Source organism: Pseudorasbora parva, chromosome 7, assembly GCF_024679245.1.
Source record: "Pseudorasbora parva isolate DD20220531a chromosome 7, ASM2467924v1, whole genome shotgun sequence".
Taxonomy (NCBI): Eukaryota; Metazoa; Chordata; class Actinopteri; order Cypriniformes; family Gobionidae; genus Pseudorasbora; species Pseudorasbora parva.
The window spans coordinates 36796573-36819857 of NC_090178.1; the positions used below are offsets into that span (position 1 = coordinate 36796573).

A 23285-nucleotide genomic window follows, 5' to 3' on the forward strand; every position below is an offset into this window, starting at 1 on the left:
CCAGACCCCGCCCACTCCAGGGCAACACCACCCCGTCATCAGCCACTAGCGTTTCGCGTTCTGGCCAGACCCCCGCGCGAACCAATGTGTGCATTGAATAAGCTGAGCGCGTGACACGGCTCTCCGACTCTGAGCACACACAGTTAAAGCATTACTGACAACATGGCTGTGTACACACACACATACACACGTTTCACGAATTGTTTACCCTTTACTCGTTAAACATTGACGTTATATTATGTTCTTGTCGATTAAAATAGCCACCACGTGCTCAAGGGTTTACTCGTAGCCTACCGAATATTGTTTCTGATTGGGTCGTGTAGCCTACCAAAGGTCATTGAGCAACTTTCCCTTCAGTGGACTAAATGTTTTATTTTACTGTTTTTCCGATTGTGAAACGACAAGTAAGGTTATTAATAAATAATAATAATAATAATAATAATAAACTAAAATATAGTCACCTTACTACAATTAAACCCATTAAATATTATTTACACAAATGCAGTACATGAATGTCCACGTAATGTTTAAATATATTGGATAAAAAATTAAACAATTTACATACAATTAACACCAGCTTCTAGACTAATCTTTGCATTTCCTTATAGGCTGCACCACCCATCCATCCCTGGGACAACAATGCAGTCCAAAAAGGTTACTGGGGCTTTTCCTTTAATGGTGTATAGCCTTCTGACAGCGAGCAAAGAAACTAAATAATGTTGATTAAGCTAGCCTTTGTGCCTGCATAATATGCCATTCAAACTCAAAATGTATAGTTCGGATGACCAATCTGTGACTGATATTGTTAATATGATTTCTCTTATTCAGGTCTTGCAGCCATCACATGCAATCTTGATAAAGGGCATCCTCAGTGCTTAATAGATTTTTTTTTTTTTTTTTTTTACACTCAGTCATTATCAAAGCAGTTCATTTAGACAAAGTAAGATAAAAAGAAAAGAAAAAAAAAATCCCCCCAAACCACAAAAAGTTGAAATGCATGATTTAAAGAAATTTACACCCCATTGTATATTTCCCAGCAAGTAAGGTTTGTTGTCCTGCTGACTTGATCCCTTTCTTTCTGTTATCATGTCTCTGTAAATATTTATTTTTGAAAAGGCTGATGGCATAAGAATGAGTGCCCATTAAATCAAGCTAATAGTTCAGACTGTGCGATGGCAGTATCAGGCTGGAACAAAAGGCCAATGCATTCCCAGTCACAAGATTTTAAATTGTTAAGATTGAAATTGTTATACACTCATAAAAGCTCTGCAATGTTTTTGAAGCACATTCAGAAAATGTTCTTGTTTTCTTAAGAACCATTTTTCACATTTGTTTTTGTTTGTTGTTGTTTAAAGGGTTAGTTCACACAATACTTTTGTTCATATTCAGAACATAATTAATAACTTTTTGATGAAATCTGAGAGCTTTTTGTCCCTCCATTGACAGTCCATGCAACTACCACTTTGATGCTTCTGAAAGTTCCTAAAGAGAGATCATAAAACTAATCCATATGAATTGAGCAGTTTGGTAAATGTTTCTTTTTTTAATTATTATTTTTTTTTTTTGAAGAGACACGATCACTTTATATAATGAACAGATTGAATTTAGACTTTTATTCACATATTAACATTGATCAGCTCACACAGCTGTGGTAAACGGAAGCACAGACATGTTCACTTGACGTGCGAGAACCGTGGGGTTCATTCTCATTTTACGCATCATGTTTGAGCTTCCGCAAGAATCAATCAGGTTAATTTTTGTGTTACGCAGCACGTTTGAGTTTACGTGTTTCCACACACACATCAAGCCAGTTCGGTTGAGCCTCTGTTCATGTTCGCTGATCAATGTTTAATACGTTTTTGGGTTTTTGGCTATATGATTGTTTGGAGATTAAGTTTTTCATATCAGTGTATAATATTCTGGGTTCTTGAAATTCGCAGGACGCTTTTCTGTGGAACTAGAGATAAAGTTCTCGTGGAACAGAAATGTTTATACCATATGGCATCACGCTGCATGCTGTTTGGTTCCAATTAGAATCTTTATCTTTAATTTGCCTGTCACTTTGCTTAACATCACAGTCATGAACCATGATTTGGTACTTGCTATTGCTAGTCAGTGCTATTCATTCTAGAATTCTAGAGAGCAATATATATGTGTGTATATACACACACACGCACACACACACGCACACACACACACTCCCGTTCACAAAAGCTCCCGTTCCACCACATCCCAAAGATGCTCTCAGCCGGATCTCACGAAAATGCGTGTATGAGTGTGCAATGTCGTGCAATGTATATGCTATGCTGTTTTTCGTGTGCATATGATACGCACTTTATGGCGTATTATACGTACAAACCCCCACCACCCTAATCCTACCCAACAGTGTGTCATATACACGCCATAAAGTGCGTATCATATGCACACGAAAAACAGCATAGCATATACATTCCACGACATTGCACATGCATGCTATTTATATGCATTTACATGTGATCGGGTTGGATGCTCTATTGGTTTGAGATCTAGTGACTGTGGGGGCCATTTTAGTACAGTGAACTCATTGTCATGTTCAAGAAACCAATTTGAAATGAATCAAGCTTTGTGACATGGTGCATTATCCTGCTGGAATTAGCCATCAGAGGATGGATACATGGTGTTCATAAAGGGATGGACATGGTCAGAAACAATGCTCAGGTAGGCCGTGGCATTTAAACAATGCCCAATTGGCACTAAGGGGCCTAAAGTGTGCCAAGAAAACATCCCCCACACCATTACACCACCACCAGCAGCAGCAGCCTGCACAGTGGTAACAAGGCACGATGGATCCATGTTCTCATTCAGTTTACGCCAAATTCTGACTCTGACATCTGAATGTCTCAACAGAAATTGAGACTCATCAGACCAGGCAACAATTTTCCAGTCTTCAGCTGTTCAATTTTGGTGAGCTTGTGCAAATTGTATCCTCCCTTTCCTATTTGTAGTGGAGATGAGTGGTACCCGGTGGGGTCTTCTGCTGTTGTAGCCCATCTGCCTCAAGGTTGTGTGTGTTGTGGCTTCACAAATGCTTTGCTGCATACCTTGGTTGTAACGACTGGTTATTTCAGTCAAAATTGCCCTTCTATCAGCTTGAATCAGTCAGCCCATTCTCCTCTGACTTCTAGCATCAACAAGGCAAATACTCAGACCGGCCCGTCTGGCACCAACAACCATGCCATGCTCAAAATTGCTTAAATCACCTTTCTTTCCCATTCTAACATTCAGTTTTGAGTTCAGGTGATTATCTTGACCAGGACCACACCCCTAAATGCATTGAAGCAACTGCCATGTGATTGGTTGATTAGATAATTGCATTAATGAAAAAAATTGAACAAGTGTTCCTAATAATCCTTTAGGTGAGTGTAGGTGAAGGCTCATTTGTATAAGACTGTATAAAAATACAGTCTGTGCCCTTTCCACAGTAACTCAAATATGTTTATTTACTTAACCAAATATACTTACAACCATTTTAATCTCGCAAAAGAACTCAGTCCTATTTGATTTCCACGGTTTGTACACATAAGGCCAGATTTGAATACCTGCTGACCTGCTTCCATAAATAATTGTACAATAATGATGTCTCTCTATCTTTATGCATGTAATCACTGTGACCTTTGATCTAATTTCTCAAGAGTTTGTTTGCCTTTACAAATGGCTGCCCTGGTTTGGAAGCAAACAGTCATTTTGCAGTTTCGTAACTCATATCAGAATGGCCACAAACGAGCCGGAATTCTGACCAACAGAGGGATTGTGGGAGGGGAAGAATTTACTGTCATCCGCCATAGAGGGGATTACCCCATCAAGACAAGGAGGAGCCTGCCCAGAGACAGACAGCCCACAACCCTCAGAGCACATGGTCTCTGCCAAAATATGTAATAACACATTAATATAGGAAAGAGAGGATGGTTTATGATGCAGAATGTGGCACCATGGGCATATCAACAGGTTTCTCTTGGATAAAAAGAATATTTTTGAAAACATTTGCACCCGTCAAACATAAATAGACTATTAAATATGCACTTGGAGAGTAACAAATCAGTGGGTCTAAATTACAATTGGTCAGACATATGAATCATACATCATAAAATGCCTGAATACATAACACCCTTTTATGATGTGGATTGAGCTAAACTGCAAATTATCATACTGGAGTCTTTCATGAGTTGGCTGTCCATTAATAGCTTGTTAGAGTCAATAATTAACTCTAACTACAAGAAACATGCACTATATTGCCAAAAGTGTTGGTACGCCTGTCTTTACATGCACATGAACTTTAATGACATCCAATTCTTAATCCGTAGTTTAATATGAGGTTGGCCCACCCTTGGCAGCTATAACAGCTTCAACTCTTTTGGAAAGGCTTTCCACAAGGTTTAATGTGTGTTTATATTAATTTTGACCATTTTTCTAGAAGCGCATTGTCAGTGAGGTCAGGTGTTCTATTGGTTTGAGGTCAGGATCTTTGCAGGCCAGTCAAGTTCTTCCACACCAAACTCACTCATCCATGTTTTTATGGACCTTGCTTTTTGCACGGGTGCGCAGTTATCCTGGAACAGGAAGCGGCCATCCTCAAACTGTTCCCATAAAGCCGGGAGCATTAAATTGTCCAAAATATCTTGTTATTCTGAAGCATTAAGAGTTACTTTCACTGGAACTAAGGGGCCAAGCCCAACCCCTGGAAAACAACCCCACACCATAATCTCCCCTCCACCAAACTTTACACTTGACACAATGCCGTCAAGCAAGTACTGTTCTCCTGGTAACCACCAAACCCGGACTCGTCCATCAGATTATGGGAAGCACTGTTTGTGACTTAATCTGAAGGCCACACAAAGTTTGGAGGTCTGTAGCTATTGACTCTTCTGTGCACCTCAGCATGCACTTTTTCAGTATGTGATTTTACATGGCCTACCGCTTCGTGGATGAGTTGCTGTTGCTCCCAATTGCTTCCACTTTGTTATAATAGCATTTGACCGCTGGATATTTAGTAGTGAGGAAATTTCACAAATGAACTTATTGCACAGGTGGCAATCTATTACAAAACCACGCTAGCCACGCTAACCACAAATTCAGTGAGCTTCTTAGAGCGACCCATTCTTTCACAAATGATTGTAGAAGCAGTCTGCATGCCTAGGTGCATAATTTTATACACCTTTGGCCAAGGAAGTGACTGGAACACATGAATTCAGTGATTTGGGGGGTGTCCCAATACTTTTGTAAATATAGTGTACTTAATAGGATATTTTTTTGAGTCATGGGGGTTCTTATGTTGTCGTCTGTCTGAAGACTGATCTAATCATTGCCAGTAAATGCATCTCTACCTTTGGTATAACCTCAGCCATTGGTTTGGAGAATGGCTTTTGATAGAGGTCTGTGTGGGCAATTTGGGTATTAAGTTTAAGCCCTAACAAGGGTGTTACCTCTTCATGCATGTGCTATCTAATTTTGAGACACCATAATAAAAAAAATAAAAAAAAACCTTGCTAAACCTGTTTCGGGTTCCCTCAGGCTCAAATAAGGTCGCAGACCTCAGCCTGTAGACCTAAGCTAATTTATGTAATCTTTCTATAAAACATCTGGCTATCTGATCTGAAATGAATTACGTTAGTTTGATTTTAGCCAAAGTGTTCATTTACAGGCCTTTGGAGCACTAAAAAATGTTGTAGAATCAATATCATTACAGGAACATATGTTGGACATATCTTGCAAAACACGTTTAGAGATCCCAGGATTTCCACACCTGTCGGCCAGTAAATTTCCATGACTTTCCTGAGAACTGAATGTCTTAATCGTGGGAACCACTGTGATTTCAATGGTTAGGAAAATTCTTGGGTGAAACCGTGAAGACCTCATCCAACTGTTTTGTAGCTAAAGCTTATCATTTCAATCAGCCTCAAAGGAAAGTTGCTCACCATTATCAGTTGTGTCCTTAAGCTACCAAGCCAGTAAGGGCTGTCTAAGAAAGCCGTTTTGTCACAGTTTTGTTCATCATATGGCGAATACAACAGTTCCATGGTGATTGTCCAAACATATGTCAGAACCATTATCAAAGACAGCTGGAGAACAAGATGAACAAGTTGAGTGATAAACAGAGATGTGGTGAATGAGGTATGAATTCTTGCATGACAAGCCAGTTTTTCCTGACAGGACATGAACCTTCAAAAACATATATTAATGCTTTAAAATGTTGTCCTATATGCTGCCAAGTTGTTTAAAAAATTTAAACGTAACATAACACTGTAAAATACAAAATCAAATACCAATGTCCAATCTGAATACATTTAAATTGCCTATGGCATCTAGATTAAACCAAAATATGAAGTTCACAGATTCCAGACACAACATTATTAATCCGTTTATGAAAAAGTCTGGCTAGCATCTCCTTTAAGTTATACATACAATTCATCATTGTTCAAAATAACCCTGCAAGCAATGTAAAAGGAAATAAGTATTGAATCAACAATTTATTGATGTACAACTTTGATTCAGTTTGTGCTGCAATCCAAAAAAAAAGTAAATTACAAAAGCATTCTTTAAAAAAACTCTTTCATTACACTAATGCTTTAGTGTCAGATTTAAAATTAAAGGGATAGTTCACCCAAAAAAAATTCTGTCATCATTTAGTCATGCTAATGAAAATCCAAGCCGATTTCGGCAGCCATTGACTACCATAGTACTTTTTCCCTCACTGTGGTTTTCAATGGCTGCCAACATCTGCTTAGTTTCAAATATTCTTCCAAATATCTTTGTGTTCAGCAGAAGAAAGAAATTCATAAAGGTTTGGAACAAATTGAGTGTGACTAAATCATGACATAATTACATGTTTTGGGTGAACTATCCCATTAACTATATTAGTACCAGTTTACAACCGTACAGGTCTCTCAAATATTGGTAAATAAGAACAACATACAAATAATTATGTAAATATATTAAACAATTTACTCTAAATGTAGTAGTGTATGATTTTTCCAATTAAATAAATTAAAGCTGAAGCACCATGACAGCTCTACATAACTGTTGTTCAGCAGTTTGGTGAAAAGGTATCGATTACATTATGTTTAATCATACAGTCTCTATAAGTGTTTTCAAAATAATCAGTAAAAATAAAAAGTGCATTAGTATTGGTCAAATATACGGCATGTGTATCTACAATTGTCCATTGTCAATAGTCCACTTTTCTAATGGAAATAAGATAGTAGAATGGTCATTCCAGAATGATCGTTCTGTAAATATTTTGAAAATAACAATAAAACATTTAAAGAAACACCTTTATAATAACAATTAAATAAATAAAAATCTCTCAGTGTTTTCCATTTTACCACCTAGTGTTCCTTTAAAAAAGTATAAGCATATTGCCAAAGACTGTTCTGATTGGCAGGTGGATTCAATTGCAGCCCACCACCTTATACTGTTGCAACAGCAAATACCTGTATAATATATTCAGGTATAATACTGATAGAAATATAGAAGTCAGGCAGACATGTATGAAAAAAAAAAAAAAAACATTATCAAATTTCAAGCAGCATTAGCAAAGAGCTTCAAATGTGAACATTACACGCCAGTAGCAGGACTTTATCTACCTGAAACTAAGCAAATTAGTATTGGCACGGATGTGAAGCAGCATATCACTATAAATAAAGAAGGCTGTGATGATTGTGTTAACATTTATGCAAAATGTCGTAGCAGATAATGCTAAAACACCAGATTTGGCTGTTCCTGAAACCCAAGCAGTGATGGAGTGAAGTGATTCAGTGTCCATAAGGAAGTGATGTTGCCTGAATGGTGCCAAGTCTCCCATTCACTTGCCGTCTGGTCTGTGTGACAGGGACCTGCAAAATGTAAAGTCTTAATTTGTGCCATTTATTCAAGAGACAAATACCGTTTCCAAATGTGTTGCCATTAGCCTCTTTTACACATATAGTCTTTACTGGTAAATTACGGTTAGAGATCATGTGTTAACAGGAAAAATACAGTTAAATCAGTTCTAGCATTTTTCCAGTATGAGAGGTGATAAGATAACATTATTAGCAGTGTTGCCACAGTTACTTTGAAAAAGTAATCTGATTACTGATTACTCCTTTAAAAAGTAACTTAGTTACTTTACAGATTACTTGATTTTAAAAGTAACTAAGTTAGATTACAAGTTACTTTATTAGTTACATTCAGCAGTTACCGACAACACCCCTGCCGCCTCAACATAGAAATGACAACCGTTTTTGGCAACACACTTTATTGGAAGTGCATTTTTAACAGTTACGTCAACAATGTATCCTGACCAGAGCCCTGCATTTATGCCCGAGCCTGACGGCCCCGACTTTTTTACGCCCCTTTTTTAGGCTTCTCCTTCGTTTTATATTTATTTTAATAATTAAAAGGAACAATGAGATGTGCTGTGCTGTTGGAAACAACATGAGACCATGATAGCTTGCGCCACTGTCAAGATATGGCTCGCGCAGGGTTAAAGAGACCGTTTCTTCAGTGCAGCTGCTAGAGTTATGGCCTTTTTTCAAATGGTTCCTTCATTCATTTTCTCTGACCAGGTATCTATCTGATTGCGAAATGACCAGGAGTAGGCCTAAATGCCTTCCGAGAGTCTTTCGAGACGTATTTAATTCCGATCACTCAAACAAACCAATTCAGAAGGTGCATGAAAGCATTTCAGACGAAACCAGACAAATGTAAATGTATCTGGTTGTTTAAACCACATGTATAAATTTTACTCCTGGCAAATAATTAAAAAATAAATGTGTGAGAGCGTGTTATGTTGTAGTCAGATAGATATGATGGTGCTACTGCAACATCGCTGCAAAGAGTAAAGCAAGCCAACGCAAATGGCCGTAAATGAAACTTTAGAATAAGTCACACAAAACACAATCATCTTCAGTATAAATTAATGAGACTGCATGATCTTACCAGTGCTTAGGTCGCTCTCTCTCATATTGCGATCTTTGAATTTGAAATGGGCTGCTGAATAAAATGCTAGAATCTTTTGCTTTGATGTGAACTCCGTTAAATGAGCATATACCGCGGGAATTGAAGATCGGATTTATATTAATTTTGCTGAAGTGTAAGGTAGGCTATAAGACAACCTGCATGTACTTTTTTTGTTTGTGTTTAGATTGAGCGCCGTTGCGAGCAGTAGGATAGCCTATCAGCCTGCCTCAGCTCGTCAAAAATGCCTTTGTGGTGGTATAATAACTAGCCTACTTTGTTTTTGATGTCAGAGTAGTTATATTTCGTTTCGTTTCTTTATTAAGTTCATTTAGAAAAATGTTTAGAGCAATTTTTTGTTTGTTAAATTAAAGTTTTAATTTTTTTATGTGACGACCCAGTGAGTTAACCGCATGTTTAATCAATTTAGTCTCTCAAACCAACTCTTGAATTGTCTTATTGAGCTAAACTGCCTATATAAACTTTAATTTAACAAACAAAAAATTGCTCTGAACGTTTTTCTAAATTAGGTTAATAAAGAAACGAAACAAAATATAACTACTTTGACATTAAAAACAAAACTGAACTATTTTAATGGCTGCAACAATGTAAAAAAATTAAATAAATAAATAAATAAAAAAACACGGGCTCCAGCCGGATTCGGGCTGAGAATTTTTACTAAGGAAAATGACTAAAATAGTAACTCACAGTGACTTGAATAAGTAACTTTAATCTGATTACTGGTTTGGAAATAGTAACGCGTTAGATTACTCGTTACTGGAAAAAAGTAGTCAGATTAGAGTAACGTGTTACTATGTAACGCGTTACTGGCATCACTGATTATTAGTAAATTACCGGTATTATGCTATGTGTGAAGAATGAACAGCGCTGACGAAAGAAGTTTGCTGTAAGCCAATCATAATGCTCTGTTAGAGTCTTGTATTCGAGCCCCGTCCTTCTGTCCCATTCACCAGCACTGTCGCTATTGTGTACTAGGTGAACTGTAGTAAATTGACAAACGCAAACCTAAGTAAATCACCTTGCGTGATTCATTTAAATGCTTTCCTCCCATACATTTAACAAGGTCAGCAGCAAAAAAATAACTGTCCACGCATTTTCACTGCTAATTTTTCACTTCATGTTTTTAGTAGATTTTGAGAGTATTTTTTTAATGCCTAAAAGGTTTTTGCTGGCGTAAGCTTTTAGTAAATCTGGCCCCAAATGTAGTTAATCCAACTCAAATCTGATAAGTGTGGGCAATTACAATCCTCTTACCTTCCTCAGTCGTTGAGCACCAGAGCCTGAGCGAATGGCATCCAGAAGAGCCTCTCGGGCCGCCTCTGGGTTTCCTCCAGCAGGCAGCACTAGAGGGGGCTTGGCTGGAGCTAAAGGGGGAGGTGGTGGAGGACAGAAAGCTGGAGGTGGGGGTGGCACAAAAGCAAGAGGAGAAGTGGGAGGAGGTGAGATAACATCTCTCTGGACATTTCTGTTCTCCTCAACCTTCCTGAGCTGCTCCAACTCCTTAGATGCTCCTGATTTGGTCTAGAAGCACAACAATAACAGGGCATTTATAATTAACTGACAATCACAACCAGGCTGCATGCAAATCAGTTTTGTTGTTTGAAAAATGAACAAACAACATTGTTCATCAAACAAACTCTCCATACATCTTCCAAAGGGTTATAATGTTGCATCACAGTTATTGGTGACCCATCAATGAAGCTGTGTGATATGAAAAGGCATGACCATTAACCTTTGCTCCACATAATTTGACAAAAATGTGATTGTGGACAAAATCATAGGAATCTTAATAGGAATCTATACAATAAAAAAAAAATTCTGCTGATGGATTTTCAGTGGCAGAGAAATATCCCTGTGCAAATTTGAGATTGTTTGTCATGTAAAAGTTCAGAAATATTAATCTTTAGTTATCTTTATATGAGAACTTCACAGATAACTTCACATTGGAGCCAAGATGATCACGCAACAGAAAGCTGCTTAGTTTTGAAATTTTGCTGATGTGCCTGCGCTGCAACACTGCAAGTCATGTAAGGGTATGGACTGTTTCTTAAATTAAAGGGTGAAACATAATCATTCCAGTAGAAATCAGTGGTCACCAAATCTGCCATGTTGACCAACAGACAGCTTTTTAGTTTGAAAGTGACTTCTATATTTAATGCATCACCACACTATTAACAACGGACCTTTTTTGCCCATTAAATCTTGCTAGTGTGACTGTACCTTAAAGTTGCACTATGTAGTATTTTTGCAGTAAAATATCCAAAAACCACTAGACCAGTGTTATATATTTTGTTCAGTTGAGTTCTTACAATATCCCAAATGTTTCTAACTATTTGTAAATTGTGAGAAAATTGCTATTTTAACTGAGGACCGGGACGTTTCAGCATCGCGTCTGAGGAAGTCGCCTGTCAATTGCGTCATATCTGCGCTAGACATGTGCCGATTTTCGATAATGCGATTTATCACGATAATGAATATGCACGATATTGTTATCGTGGGCACTTTAAAATATCGTAAATAATAATTTATTAACAATTAATATATATTTTTTTATAATGCATTCAAGAATACTTTGCCCATCAACCGTAAAAATGCTCAACACCGCTGTTCTGCGTCAAAGGCACACGCGCTCAGATGTAAACAAGCCCAACGTGCGTTTGCACATGACTGAACGGGTGAAGGAGACGCTCTGCTGAAGTGCCGCTCAGTGACAGCAGAGGGCGCTGATGGAATGGCAGAATGCAGCGGTTACCCCGGAAACCCCGCAAACAAAAGCATTAGCGCTAGTGAAGGAGTTTTTAAAACAGCCATTCGTTTTTATCTCAATGTTCATCACAGCACCTAATACTTAATACTTAAAGACTTAATAGGCTATTTATTTTCAAGCTTAAACATTTTTATGTTTTAATCTGGACTACAACATGCCCTAATAATTAGAACGGTTCTAATTATTTGTTATTGTTCAGTAAAACTTTGAGACATACGACTTCATTAGTTAACATGTTAATTCATTATTACTAAACTGAAAATGAAAAATACTTATAAAGAATTAATTATTCTAAGTAATGTTAATTTCTTAGTTACTGTTTAATAACATTAAAATCAAAATAACTTTTTTAATGTTCTAAGATAAAACTAACAATGATCAGTATTTCTTAACTAACATTACCAAAAACATTATACTTTCTGTACCAAATGTTGCTATTGCTCAGTCTTATTTAATGCATTAAATATTGAGACCTTATTGTAATTTGTTGTTACCTGTTGTTCTTTATAGCCTAATTCTTTTGCACTTTAATCTGTTTGAAAATTGTACTTTTACAGCTCTGAAAAAAATCAAGAGACCACTTAACATTGATTTCTCTTCATTTTTCCCCCAGAGCTGTATATATTTTTGGTGCATTATTGTATGTAAACATTCAGTTATACTATAATATAGTTCCTAAAGCTATTATGCTATGGCAACACTTTTTTTTGCAACTTATTTCAATATCGTGATAATATCGTATATCGTGATAAAACGTCAGCAATTAATCGCAACATGAAAAATTGATATCGGCACATGCCTAATCTGCGCTACCCTCGGTTTCGGCTTTTATTTGCCAGGAGGGCTTTACTCTTAGCAGTGTGAACAAGTTAACGCACGGAGTAACGTCATAACATAATTTTCAACAAACTTAAATGTATCTAATATGATAAACAGAGCTGCATTACCTCATAATCATAACCGGAAGAGCGGATCAGAGCAGGCGCCCGGCGACTGTTTTCCGTCCCGTCATAATAAAAGCCCCGGTGTTCGCGAGGTGGGTATTTGTTTAACAATCTCTCCAGCGGCCGTACTCAGCTCCATGACACTCTGCCCTGCTCTGCTTCATACTACAGTAACGTTAATAACCGCATGCATGAACGTGATTTCTGCCCGAGTCCTATTTTCCACCGGCTGTGAGGTGAAGACCACATGTCCCAAGATGCTGCGCTCAAACTTTGCGTCATCAAACTACACATTTGTTTTGAATAGGCGCCCTCCAGTGGACGGAAAGTTGCATAGTGCACCTTTAAGTCTTACTTATATTTAGCTTACCTTCTTCAGTCTGGCAGAGTTGCTTGGGGCTCTTATTGCTGAAAGAAGTGCAGAATGCTCATTCTCTGCATCATTGTAAGATGGCTTCTTAACTGTGCAGCTGGTAGACATGTCAGATACCTGGACAATACAAAAAGCAATATAATACAAATATGTTTTACTACAATAAAATTGTTTTTTAGAATCCCAGCATAAGAGAATGGCCCAGAAAGCTGATAAATATATGTCCATGCTGTGACTCACAGTTTACCTTTTTGAGGCGTTCAATGCCCTCTCCAGACTGAATGGCCTCCATTAGAGAGCTATGGATAGAAGTTTCCTTTTGGACGGGCTTAAAATGTACAGGCTTGAACTTCTTAACGGGTCCAAACATATTAGCCTGGTCTGGATCAGACGGAATCTCAGATTTGTGTAACTCTGGCTTCTTTGTAAGTGGTGGACGTGTGGTGTCTGTTGGCGTCATTCGAGTAGAGGTGGTGTCTGGGAACTTATTGATTGATGTGGCTTCTTCAGAGGAAGATTCCATGTGTTTAATGTAAGCAGACACATGTGTTGAGGGTGGGATTTTGTTGTTTAAGGAAAGTGAGTCCTGAGATTTGTTTCTGTCTTCCCCATCCAGACTGCCTTTATCAATACTGTTTATCCTCTCAGAACTTGTCTGCTTTTCTGCAACGTGACTGGGGTAACTTTGCAGGCATTTAGGATGTCCAAACGAGGGCACAGAATTTTCAGTGGGTTTTAAAGTGGTAGCAGGTTTGTGTATGTTTGTAGGTCTAACCTCATTATTAAACAGTTGATTGACAGGTTTTTTGACACCAACAGTGGGCTCTGATGGCGTCTGCATGATAACTACTTTAGTATTGGGAATGCTATTGTTTTTAGCAATGGCAGAAGCTACGTATTGGCTGGAGGTTCTTCTGGGGGGTATAAGAAAAGAGAGATCACGCCTTTCAGCCGTAAAAGAGTGATTCTCTGCAGGTTCTGGGAATGAAGGCTTACTTGCCACTACAGATATGGGCTTCCTTTCCAATATAATGACCTCTTTGTGTGTTTCCTCAGGAAGAGTTTTCAGTGAAAGCTTAGAAACTCCAGACACAATAAAGGGTTTGAACACATCAGTATCTCTATTGTTTATTATGGGTCCTTGGTTGGTCGCAGTTGATTGGTCTTGTTTATCTGCAGTGCTCCAAAAGGCTTTGGCTTTGTCCAATGGGGATTTTTCTTCACTAGAATCCACAACAGGATTGCCATTTTTTACTGGGCCACTGGAAATCTGTTTCCCTGTAACCATGTTGCCCTGTTCATCAATCTTAATGGCACCTAGGACTAGAGAGCCTGTAGGCTTGGTCTGGGACACAGCCGGTTTTGGAGGGATGACTGTGAAGGTTTTCATCCCAAATCGAGAGAGAGAACTTTGGGTGATCTTACCCTGAGTTGTCAAGACTCTGGTAATAGGTGCCCTGTCCTCATAAGCAGTCTCTGAACTGAACCTCTGCACCATAGGTTTTAGTCTCTCGACAGGAACCTTTTGAACGGTTTGAACAGCAAGTTGCACAACATTTTTCTGACTTTTTAGTTCTTCAGTTTCAGCTTTACTCTTAGTCTCTGAGCTGAAGACTGCCTTCTGTTCCAGATTGTCTATGCGCTTAGTGTCTTGTGACAACTTTTCATTGATTAAAGATGGACTTAGTGTTTTCTCAATAACTTTGAGTGTAGTCTCTTCTGACTGCTTCTCTATGTCAGGAGATGGACTTCTGTATTTCTCCTCTGTCAGGCAGGCATTGTTGTTTTTGTTTTGGATGGCTTCACATGGTGTACATGACTGTATTGTGATGTTTTGCGAGCTGCTCAATAATTCTGCCTCATTCTCGCTCATGATGAACCGGTCATCATCAAGAACTTCATCAATGCTTGTTACTGGAATGTCCATGTCAACAATGGACACAGGTATTTCATCATCCACAAACACAGATGCTCCTCCTGAGAGATTAATGTCTAAAATGCAAGGAAAACACAGTAAATAAATTATTATAGTCATTCATAACAGTGTTCATGGTATGGCAGCTAAACCGCCAGGAAACATGTTTACCTAAAGTATTTCCTAGTAATTCACAGAATGGATAACTGGAAGAAGAAAATAGGACAATTTTAAAGGATCATGAAACACCAAAGTACATTCAAAGTCAACTTTAGTATCCATCTACGAGAAAAGTGGTTTGTTTTAAGCTTGCAACAGTTTTGGTTTCAAATTTTAATTTTATTAACATAAGATGTGACGTTTTATTACACCGATAGTACATACAGTACACTCACCTAAAGGATTATTAGGAAAACCATACTAATACTGTGTTTGATCCCCTTTCGCCTTCAGAACTGCCTTAATTCTACGTGGCATTGATTCAACAAGGTGCTGAAAGCATTCTTTAGAAATGTTGGCCCATTATTGATAGGATAGAGTTCTGCTCTCCTTTAGCGGTCCCAAAAAACTTGTGGGTTTCAGGTCGGGTTCAGGCTAATGTTCAATGTACAGCCATGGGTTCTGGTCGGGCTCGGTTTTGTAACTAATAAAAAATAAATCGGCTATATAAATAAATACATTTATTTAATTTTATATTTTAATTTTTTTAATTTGATTTATTTCAATAAATTGCCTGCTTGCTGTGTTGTGACCAAGCACGCGAGAGAGAAAGCACATGTGCAGATTAAACATGCACGCACTCACACATACACACTGAGTGTGAGTGTGTGTATATATATATATAATTATTACTATATCATTTATATCACAAAACCTAAGCGCTCGTGCACTATTCCGGTCACAGCACAGCAGACGACAGAAAGCAAACATTACCATGAATAACGCAAAAAATGACTGATGGAAAACCTATGGGGAAAACTTATCACAGTTCCATGCAATGATCCAGGTAAAGTTGCATTCTGGAAGAATTAAGATCAACTGTTGATGCCGTTCTCTTCCTTCATAACATGTACTGAGAAGGATATATTTGTGCAAATAGTTTAGCAACAATGCGAAAACTTTTTGAAGTTTAAAGTTTGAGTTTCAGAGAAACCATTACACCTGTCCAACCACTGCGTTTGTAGATGTATTTGTTTACAGTTGCAAACAATATTTAAATAACAATGTTTATAAAAAAAGGAGGAAGACTGCTTAGACTTGTGTGTTTTATTTAGTTTCTTCAACTTCAAAGCATAGCATATGCATAGCACTCACAGCATTATAATAAACTCAATTCATACAATCCACAGTTTCCCCACATCTCTCCAGAGCATTCAGTGAAAACACATGAGTCCTCAGCTTCTCTCTCCCTCAGTCCTCTTTCTCTTGTGGCTTTTATACGATCTTTTATACTGTCAGTTTAAAGCCTGTGCAGACCTCTAATAGGATAGCATCTTGCAGTTGATGGAGATTTGTGGGATGCACATCCAGGGCACAAAGCTCCCGTTCCACCACATCCCAAAGATTCTCTATTGGGTTGAGATCTGGTGACTGTGGGGACCATTTTAGTACAGTGAACTCATTGTCATGTTCAAGAAACCAATTTGAAATGATTCAAGCTATGTGACGTTATCTTGCTCTATGGTGCATTATCTTGCTGGAAGTAGCCATCAGAGGATGGTTGTCATAAAAGAATGGACATGGTCAGAAACAATGCTCAGGTAGGCCATGGCATTTAAATGATGCCCAATTGGCACTAGGGGGCTTAAAGTTTGCCAAGAAAACATCCCCACACCATTACACCACCACCCCTGCTTGCACAGTGGTAACAAGGTATGATGGATCCATGTTCTCATTCTGTTTACGCCAAATTCTGATTCTACCAATTGAAAGTCTCAACAGAAATCGAGACTCAACTGTCCAATTTTTGTGAGCTCATACAAATTGTAGCCTCTTTTTCCTATTTCCTTAATGCACTGAAGCAACTGCCATGTGATTGGTTGATTAGATAATTGCATTAAAGGTGGGGTAAGTGCTATCTAGTAACAGTTGTTGGTATTTCAAATCACCAAAACAAACACGCCCCTACCCCCAAAAGGGTCTCGCCCCTATTGCCCTATTTTGATAGCGCTGCCCCACACATACGTAAACCCAGAGGCATCAACGGCTATGGCAGAATCTCTGTGTATCTAATCCAGGGCGAATATTCAATAAAAAAGTAATCCCTTCTATCACAAAAACACAAACCGTTCTTGTGAACAACTCGATAATACAAGAGCAAGACAGTCCAACTAACGAACATATTACAATTATGACAAGATTAGAGTTACAGCAATCACAAAAACACACACAAACCGTTCTCATGAACAACTCGATAGTACACAAGCACACAGTCCAACTAACGACATATTACAATTATGACTGGATAAGGGTTATATAGATCATGAAAAGAGTAAGCAAACATATATTAGGAGTATAGTTTCTTACTTGTCGGAGACATTGTGTGAGCTGATGCTTGAAGCACACAGTGAGGAGATTTAGATACTCCATACGGTGTGGAAATGAACGGGTCTTTATCATCGCTGAAGTGAGACACAATACGATCGCAAATGGACAAACAAGTGAACATGACACACGAGCATAGTCAAGCAGCATATATTAGGCTAGTTCTCGGCTAATGTCCGTCATGTGTGACTCGTGTGTTTTGAATAATGACATGCACTGACCTGTCTTCTCACCGTCAATAATAGACACGCCCCTTACCAGCTGATTGGCTACAAGTTTGTTATTACACTCGGCCCGTGTACTTTTTCTAAAACGGTTTTGAAATAAGACTTACCTCACCTTCAATGAGAAACTGAACAGGTGTTCCTAATAATCCTTTAGGTGAGTATAAATGACCAGTATCTCATAATTATTCATGAAACTTTAATACAAAGTGCAAATGTAAACAGCTGTGCATTTATTTGTGCATTAAATTATGGCTGTATATTTGTTAATTTTGTTGCATGTAATGATGAATTGCAGCATGCATTTGTGGGAGTCTTAACTCTATGAGAGTGAAATAAATCTGAGGACGCTGTTGTGTTGCCTGTATTCACTCTCCACTCCACAGCTTACCACATCCAATTTTGTAGTATTTTTCAAAGCTATGGAGAAAACTAACAGGGGATTTCATGACCCTTTAAAGTATTAATGAGGAAGCACATTTTATCCATGAGTAATTTACCTGCCAGATTTGCATCTAGATTGGCCAGGGTGAGTTGTATCTCTGCAGTAATCTCTTGATCTTCTTCATATCCATTTTTTCTGTTGATTGACTGCTGTCTTCGCTGAACATTTCCACTACTGAAAAATCAACAAATAATTTTAGCTAGTTGTGTATTTGTAACAAGCATGTGTAATAAGTTATTTTGTGCCTTTAGTGGACCAACACATTCTCACATACGAGATTTGAGTGTTCAATATCAACTGGATGAAAATAACACATAAATTAACACAATAACATACATGACATTACATTATAAGATCTATAATATTAGATGGGAGGTGGAACTCTTCATCCTGTGTTCATTTAGGTTTTGATCAACAATAAGGATTCCACCAGTTTTTTTACTCAACTCTTTATTCCAAACCCAACTCCTAAGCTCTCTTTGCACTTAGCAAAAAAACAGTCCCATTCTTTAAATACATTCACTAGGCACTGCAAAACAATTGGGTGAGGTGTGAAGATGAGAACACAAGCCTAGAAAAATGTGTTTTAACACCCTTGGAAAAGGCTGATTTACAGATGACTGAGTGGAAAAACTAATAGTCCTTTCCTGGAAAAAGAAAAGTGTGAGAAGACAGTATGGAGTCCCATAGTGGAGACAGAGCCGGAACGAGGATCTTGAGGTGAGGCTGCAGGCTTTGGCGGAGAATCCATAGACATACATCTGGAAGAGTCAGCACTTTCAGCTTCATAAAGCAAAGTTTTAAAAAGCCAGACTCCTCAGTCAGCCCTGAAGGAACACTGGCTGGCTGGAAAAGGATAAACGTGAGACTGGCTAAACTGTGGGAATGAATTGATGGTGGTAAACAGAGAGAGAGATAAATCCTTTGCTCTGTCTCCACTCTGCCTGAGAGAGCTTTTGCTTCTTGTCCAGCAGATAAATAAAAGCCCAATGAATTTATTGATCTTATGGAGTTCAGACAATGTTTGGTAGATCAGATGTGGTGAATATGATTATATTTGTTGTTTAAATGTAAAATATCTGAAACAGCAATAAAAACCATTTCAAATCCAACTCAAATATGTGGGTAAAATATTTCAGAGCCATGTTTCCTTCAACTTCATTGTTTTTATACCAATTCCTAGAGAATCCAGCTACAACCAGCTTAAAGGGATAGTTCACCCAAAAAGGAAAATTCTATCTTTATTTACTCACCCTCATATCATTCCAAAAACACGCAAGGACTTAGTTCATCTTCATAACACAAATTAAGATATTTTTTGATGAAATCTGAGTTCTCTGATCCCTCTATCGATAGCAACATATAAACCTGATTCCAAAAAAGTTGGGACACTGTACAAATTGTGAATACAAACAGAATTTTTTTCATTTTAATGTTTTATTCAGAATACAACATAGATGACATATCAAATGTTTAAACTGAGAAAATGTATAATTTTAAATTAAAATAAGTTGATTTTAAATTTCATGGCATCAACACATCTCAAAAAAGTTGGACAAGGCCATTTTACCACTTCGTGGATCCCCTCTTTTTATAACAGTCTGCAAACGTCTGGGGACTGAGGAGACAAGTTGTGCAAGTTAAGGAATAGGAATGCTGTCCATTCTTGTCTAATACAGGCTTTGGATTGCTCAACTGTCTTAGGTTTTCTTTGCCGCATCTTCCTCTCTATTACACGCCAAATGTTTTCTATGGGTGGACTATCTGGACTGCAGGCTGGCCATTTCAGTACCTGGATCCTTCTTCTACGCAGCCATGGTGTTGTAACTGATGCAGTATGTGGTCTGACATTGTCGTGTTGGAAAATGTCAGGTCTTCCCTGAAAGAGACGAAGTCTGGATGGGAGCATATGTTGTTCTAGAATACAGTTGTTCTGATAACAACTTGGGTTGTCCTTGTCCTCTTTAGTCCGGATGATATGGCGTCCCAGTTTTCCAAAAAGAACTTAAATTTTTAATTTGTCTGACCACAGAACAGTTTTACACTTTGCCACAGTCAAAAAATGAGCCTTAGCCTAGAGAAAACGCCTGCGCTTCTGGATCATGTTTAGATATGGATTATTTTTTGACCAATAGAGTTTTAGCCGGCAATAGCATACAACAGTGAATTGTGTTCACCAACACACATTTTCTGGAAGTATTCCAGAGCCCATGTTGTGATTTCCATTACAGTATCATTCCTGTATGTGATGCAGTGCCGTCTAAGGGTACGAAGATCACAGGCATCCAGTATAGTTTTCCGGCCTTGATCCTTAGGCACAGAGATTGTTCCAGATTCTCTGAATCTTTGGATGATAAAAGGCACTGTAGATGATGATAACTTCAAACTCTTTGCAATTTTTCTCTGAGAAACTCCTTTCTGATATTGCACGACAAACTTTTGCAGCAGCATTCGGGGAATTGGTGATTCGCCAATTCACCTAATAAGTTGTAAATTGGTTCTCTGTTCTATATATAAGTACTATAAGCAGTACTTATATACCTTTTACATTTTTTTGTCCACTTATTGCTACATGTTCCAACCTTTTTGGAATGTGTGGTTCTCATGAAATCCAAAATGAGCCAATACCAATATATGGCATGACATTTCAAAATGTCTCACTTTCAACATTTTATATGTTATCTATATTCAATTGTGAATGAAGATTTGTTAATTCCTGCATTCCTTTTTTATTTACAATTTGTACAGCGTCCCAACTTTTTTTTTGGAATCAGGTTTGTAATAAACACTTTCAAAGGCCCAGAAAGCTAGTAAAAATATTGTTAAAATAGACCATGTGACCCCAGTGGTTTAGCCTACGTTTTATGAAGTTACGACAATACTTTTTGTGCACAAAAACAAGCAAAAATAACGACTTTATTCAACGATTTAGTTCTAGCTTGTGTCTCCTATGCAGCTTACGTTGTAAATAAACTGCAGTTGTAACACCCATCCGTTGTGGTGCTCACGTGAACAGCATCGGCTGCCGTAAAACTCGAATGTGCTGCACTGTTTACAACATAAACTGCGTAGGAGACTGACAGACTAGAATTAAATTGTAGAATAAAGTCATTATTTTTGTTTGCTTTTGCGCACACAAAGTATTCTTGTCACTTCATAAAATTAAGGTTGAACCACTGGTCGCATGGACAACTTTAACAATGTTTTACTACCTTTCTGGGCCTTGAAAGTGTTAATTAAATAGCTGTCTACAGAGAGGTCTGAGAGTTCTCAGATTTCATCAAAAATATCTTTATTTGTTCTCTGAAGATGAACAAAGGTCTTACAGGTTTAGAACGACATGAGGGTAAGTAATCCTATCTACTAAGATACCTTCATCTGATCATGGCATCTGAAAGTTGTGGTTATTAAGTGTGGTTAAGTAGTTAATTTGTGTATAAATGTATGTTTTTGAGCAACTTTAAACAACCTCAACTTCTAGGTGAGAAATTAATATTTGAGTAATTAAATGTTTGCTTAGTTGTCACCAATGCTCACTTTGGGGTTTTTTTGCATTTTGAGGGGGAAATGCTGAAATACCACACTGTAACCATAACATCAAGCAAAGTTGTACACCCTCCTGTGGAATGAAGCCCGTGAATGCCCTCTTCAAACTTTTTTTATTATATCGAAGGTTCATGGGTTTGTGTGTGTGTCCATGTAAAATTGGAAGCGCTCAGAATTTGGTTGTTTCTAGAGCATACACTGTGTGCCATCACAGAGTGACATCATGCATCTGCAGTTAAAAATTCTGAGTTTCAGAATCATTGAAGAGAGAATCATGATGCATTATAGAATCGATTGTTTCTCCCATCCTTAATGTCTGCAGTGGTAGACCATCTTGGAGTATCAAAAAAATATGATGTAGTTGGATTTTTCAGGGTAACGAAATACACGTACAAAGACCTGATGTGATATTTGGTGTGCTAAACAAATTAATTGTAAAACCGATGTTAATGTATCTATTCAGACCATATATATATTGTAGAATAATATATGTCATTTAAACTATAAATAAATAATATATATATATATATATATATATATATATATATATATATATATATATATATATATATATATATATATATATATTAGGGGTGTAACGATACGCGTATTCGTATTGAACCGTTCGGTACGAGGCTTTCGGTTCGGTACGCGGTACGCATTATGTACCGAACGGTTCTTGGACTAATTAATTAGATTTGGAAAATAAAAAAGTGTGTGAAATATAATAATATGCGTTCAACATGGTAGCCCAATAACCGAAACGACATAACAGCCAATGCCCCTGACACCGCCGAAGTGAAAGGAAAAAAAAAAACACCAAATATGTTTTAGGCTGCTCAGTCAGGTGCTCGCTTACTCAGTAGGCTACGCGCTGAATGCTCGTGGCAAAATGGCAATTGCGTTTAACAAACCAGAAATAGAAGATCCTCCAATAACCAACAGGCATGGTGTTTGGGTGAACTTTGGATTCTTTGTAAGCGATGGTGTTGGCAAGAGCGATGGATTAAAAAACAACGGTATGTCGCATTTGCTGATGGTACAGCAGCGGGAATAATTTATGTCATGTCAATCATCTCATTTACGCCGACAACAAGACGATAAAAAGGAGAAACAGCCACAAACTATCCCACAAACTATCCCCGCAGCATTTAGACAGACATTTCCAACTTATTCAAATGGCAAAAGACATCACCGCGGCGAGTGGCCATTTATAGCCGCGGATATGAGACCTAACGCCCGTTTCACACATACTCCGTGTGCGGTGCGTATTTTTTTCAGTACCAATGTTAACGGATGACAGCTACACTGCACGCGGATGCTGTCCGTGTCCGTTCCAGGAGCGTTGCGTCTGCAGCAGTGCACGGATCGTTTTCGTACCGAGTCTATTTTTTGCTGCGCTGCGTTGCTGCATTAAAGTGATAGAACATTGTTCGCATTAAAATAAACATGTAGGCTACTGACGCGAAAATCTAGTAATTTCACCACAGATGCATATCATTTAAAATATACTCTTGTTTCAAAGTCAACACATGG

At 37.9% G+C, this 23285-nt stretch overlaps 1 protein-coding gene across 6 annotated transcripts in view; it reads right to left on the reverse strand.

Annotated features, from left to right (window-relative positions):
• Nucleotides 1-6484: 6484 nt before the first annotated feature.
• The window catches only part of cobl (cordon-bleu WH2 repeat protein), a 153924-nt gene continuing 137123 nt past the window's right edge, over nt 6485-23285 (reverse strand). For all 6 annotated transcript variants that reach the window (XM_067449209.1, XM_067449210.1, XM_067449213.1 and 3 more), the window contains 5 exons: nt 18259-18377; nt 13323-15067; nt 13073-13192; nt 10246-10512; nt 6485-7868 (listed from right to left, as the gene is read on the reverse strand). In XM_067449209.1, coding sequence (XP_067305310.1) covers nt 7788-7868; nt 10246-10512; nt 13073-13192; nt 13323-15067; nt 18259-18377 — 2332 coding nt within the window. In that variant the 3' untranslated portion in view covers nt 6485-7787. The remainder of the gene's footprint in view (nt 7869-10245; nt 10513-13072; nt 13193-13322; nt 15068-18258; nt 18378-23285) is intronic.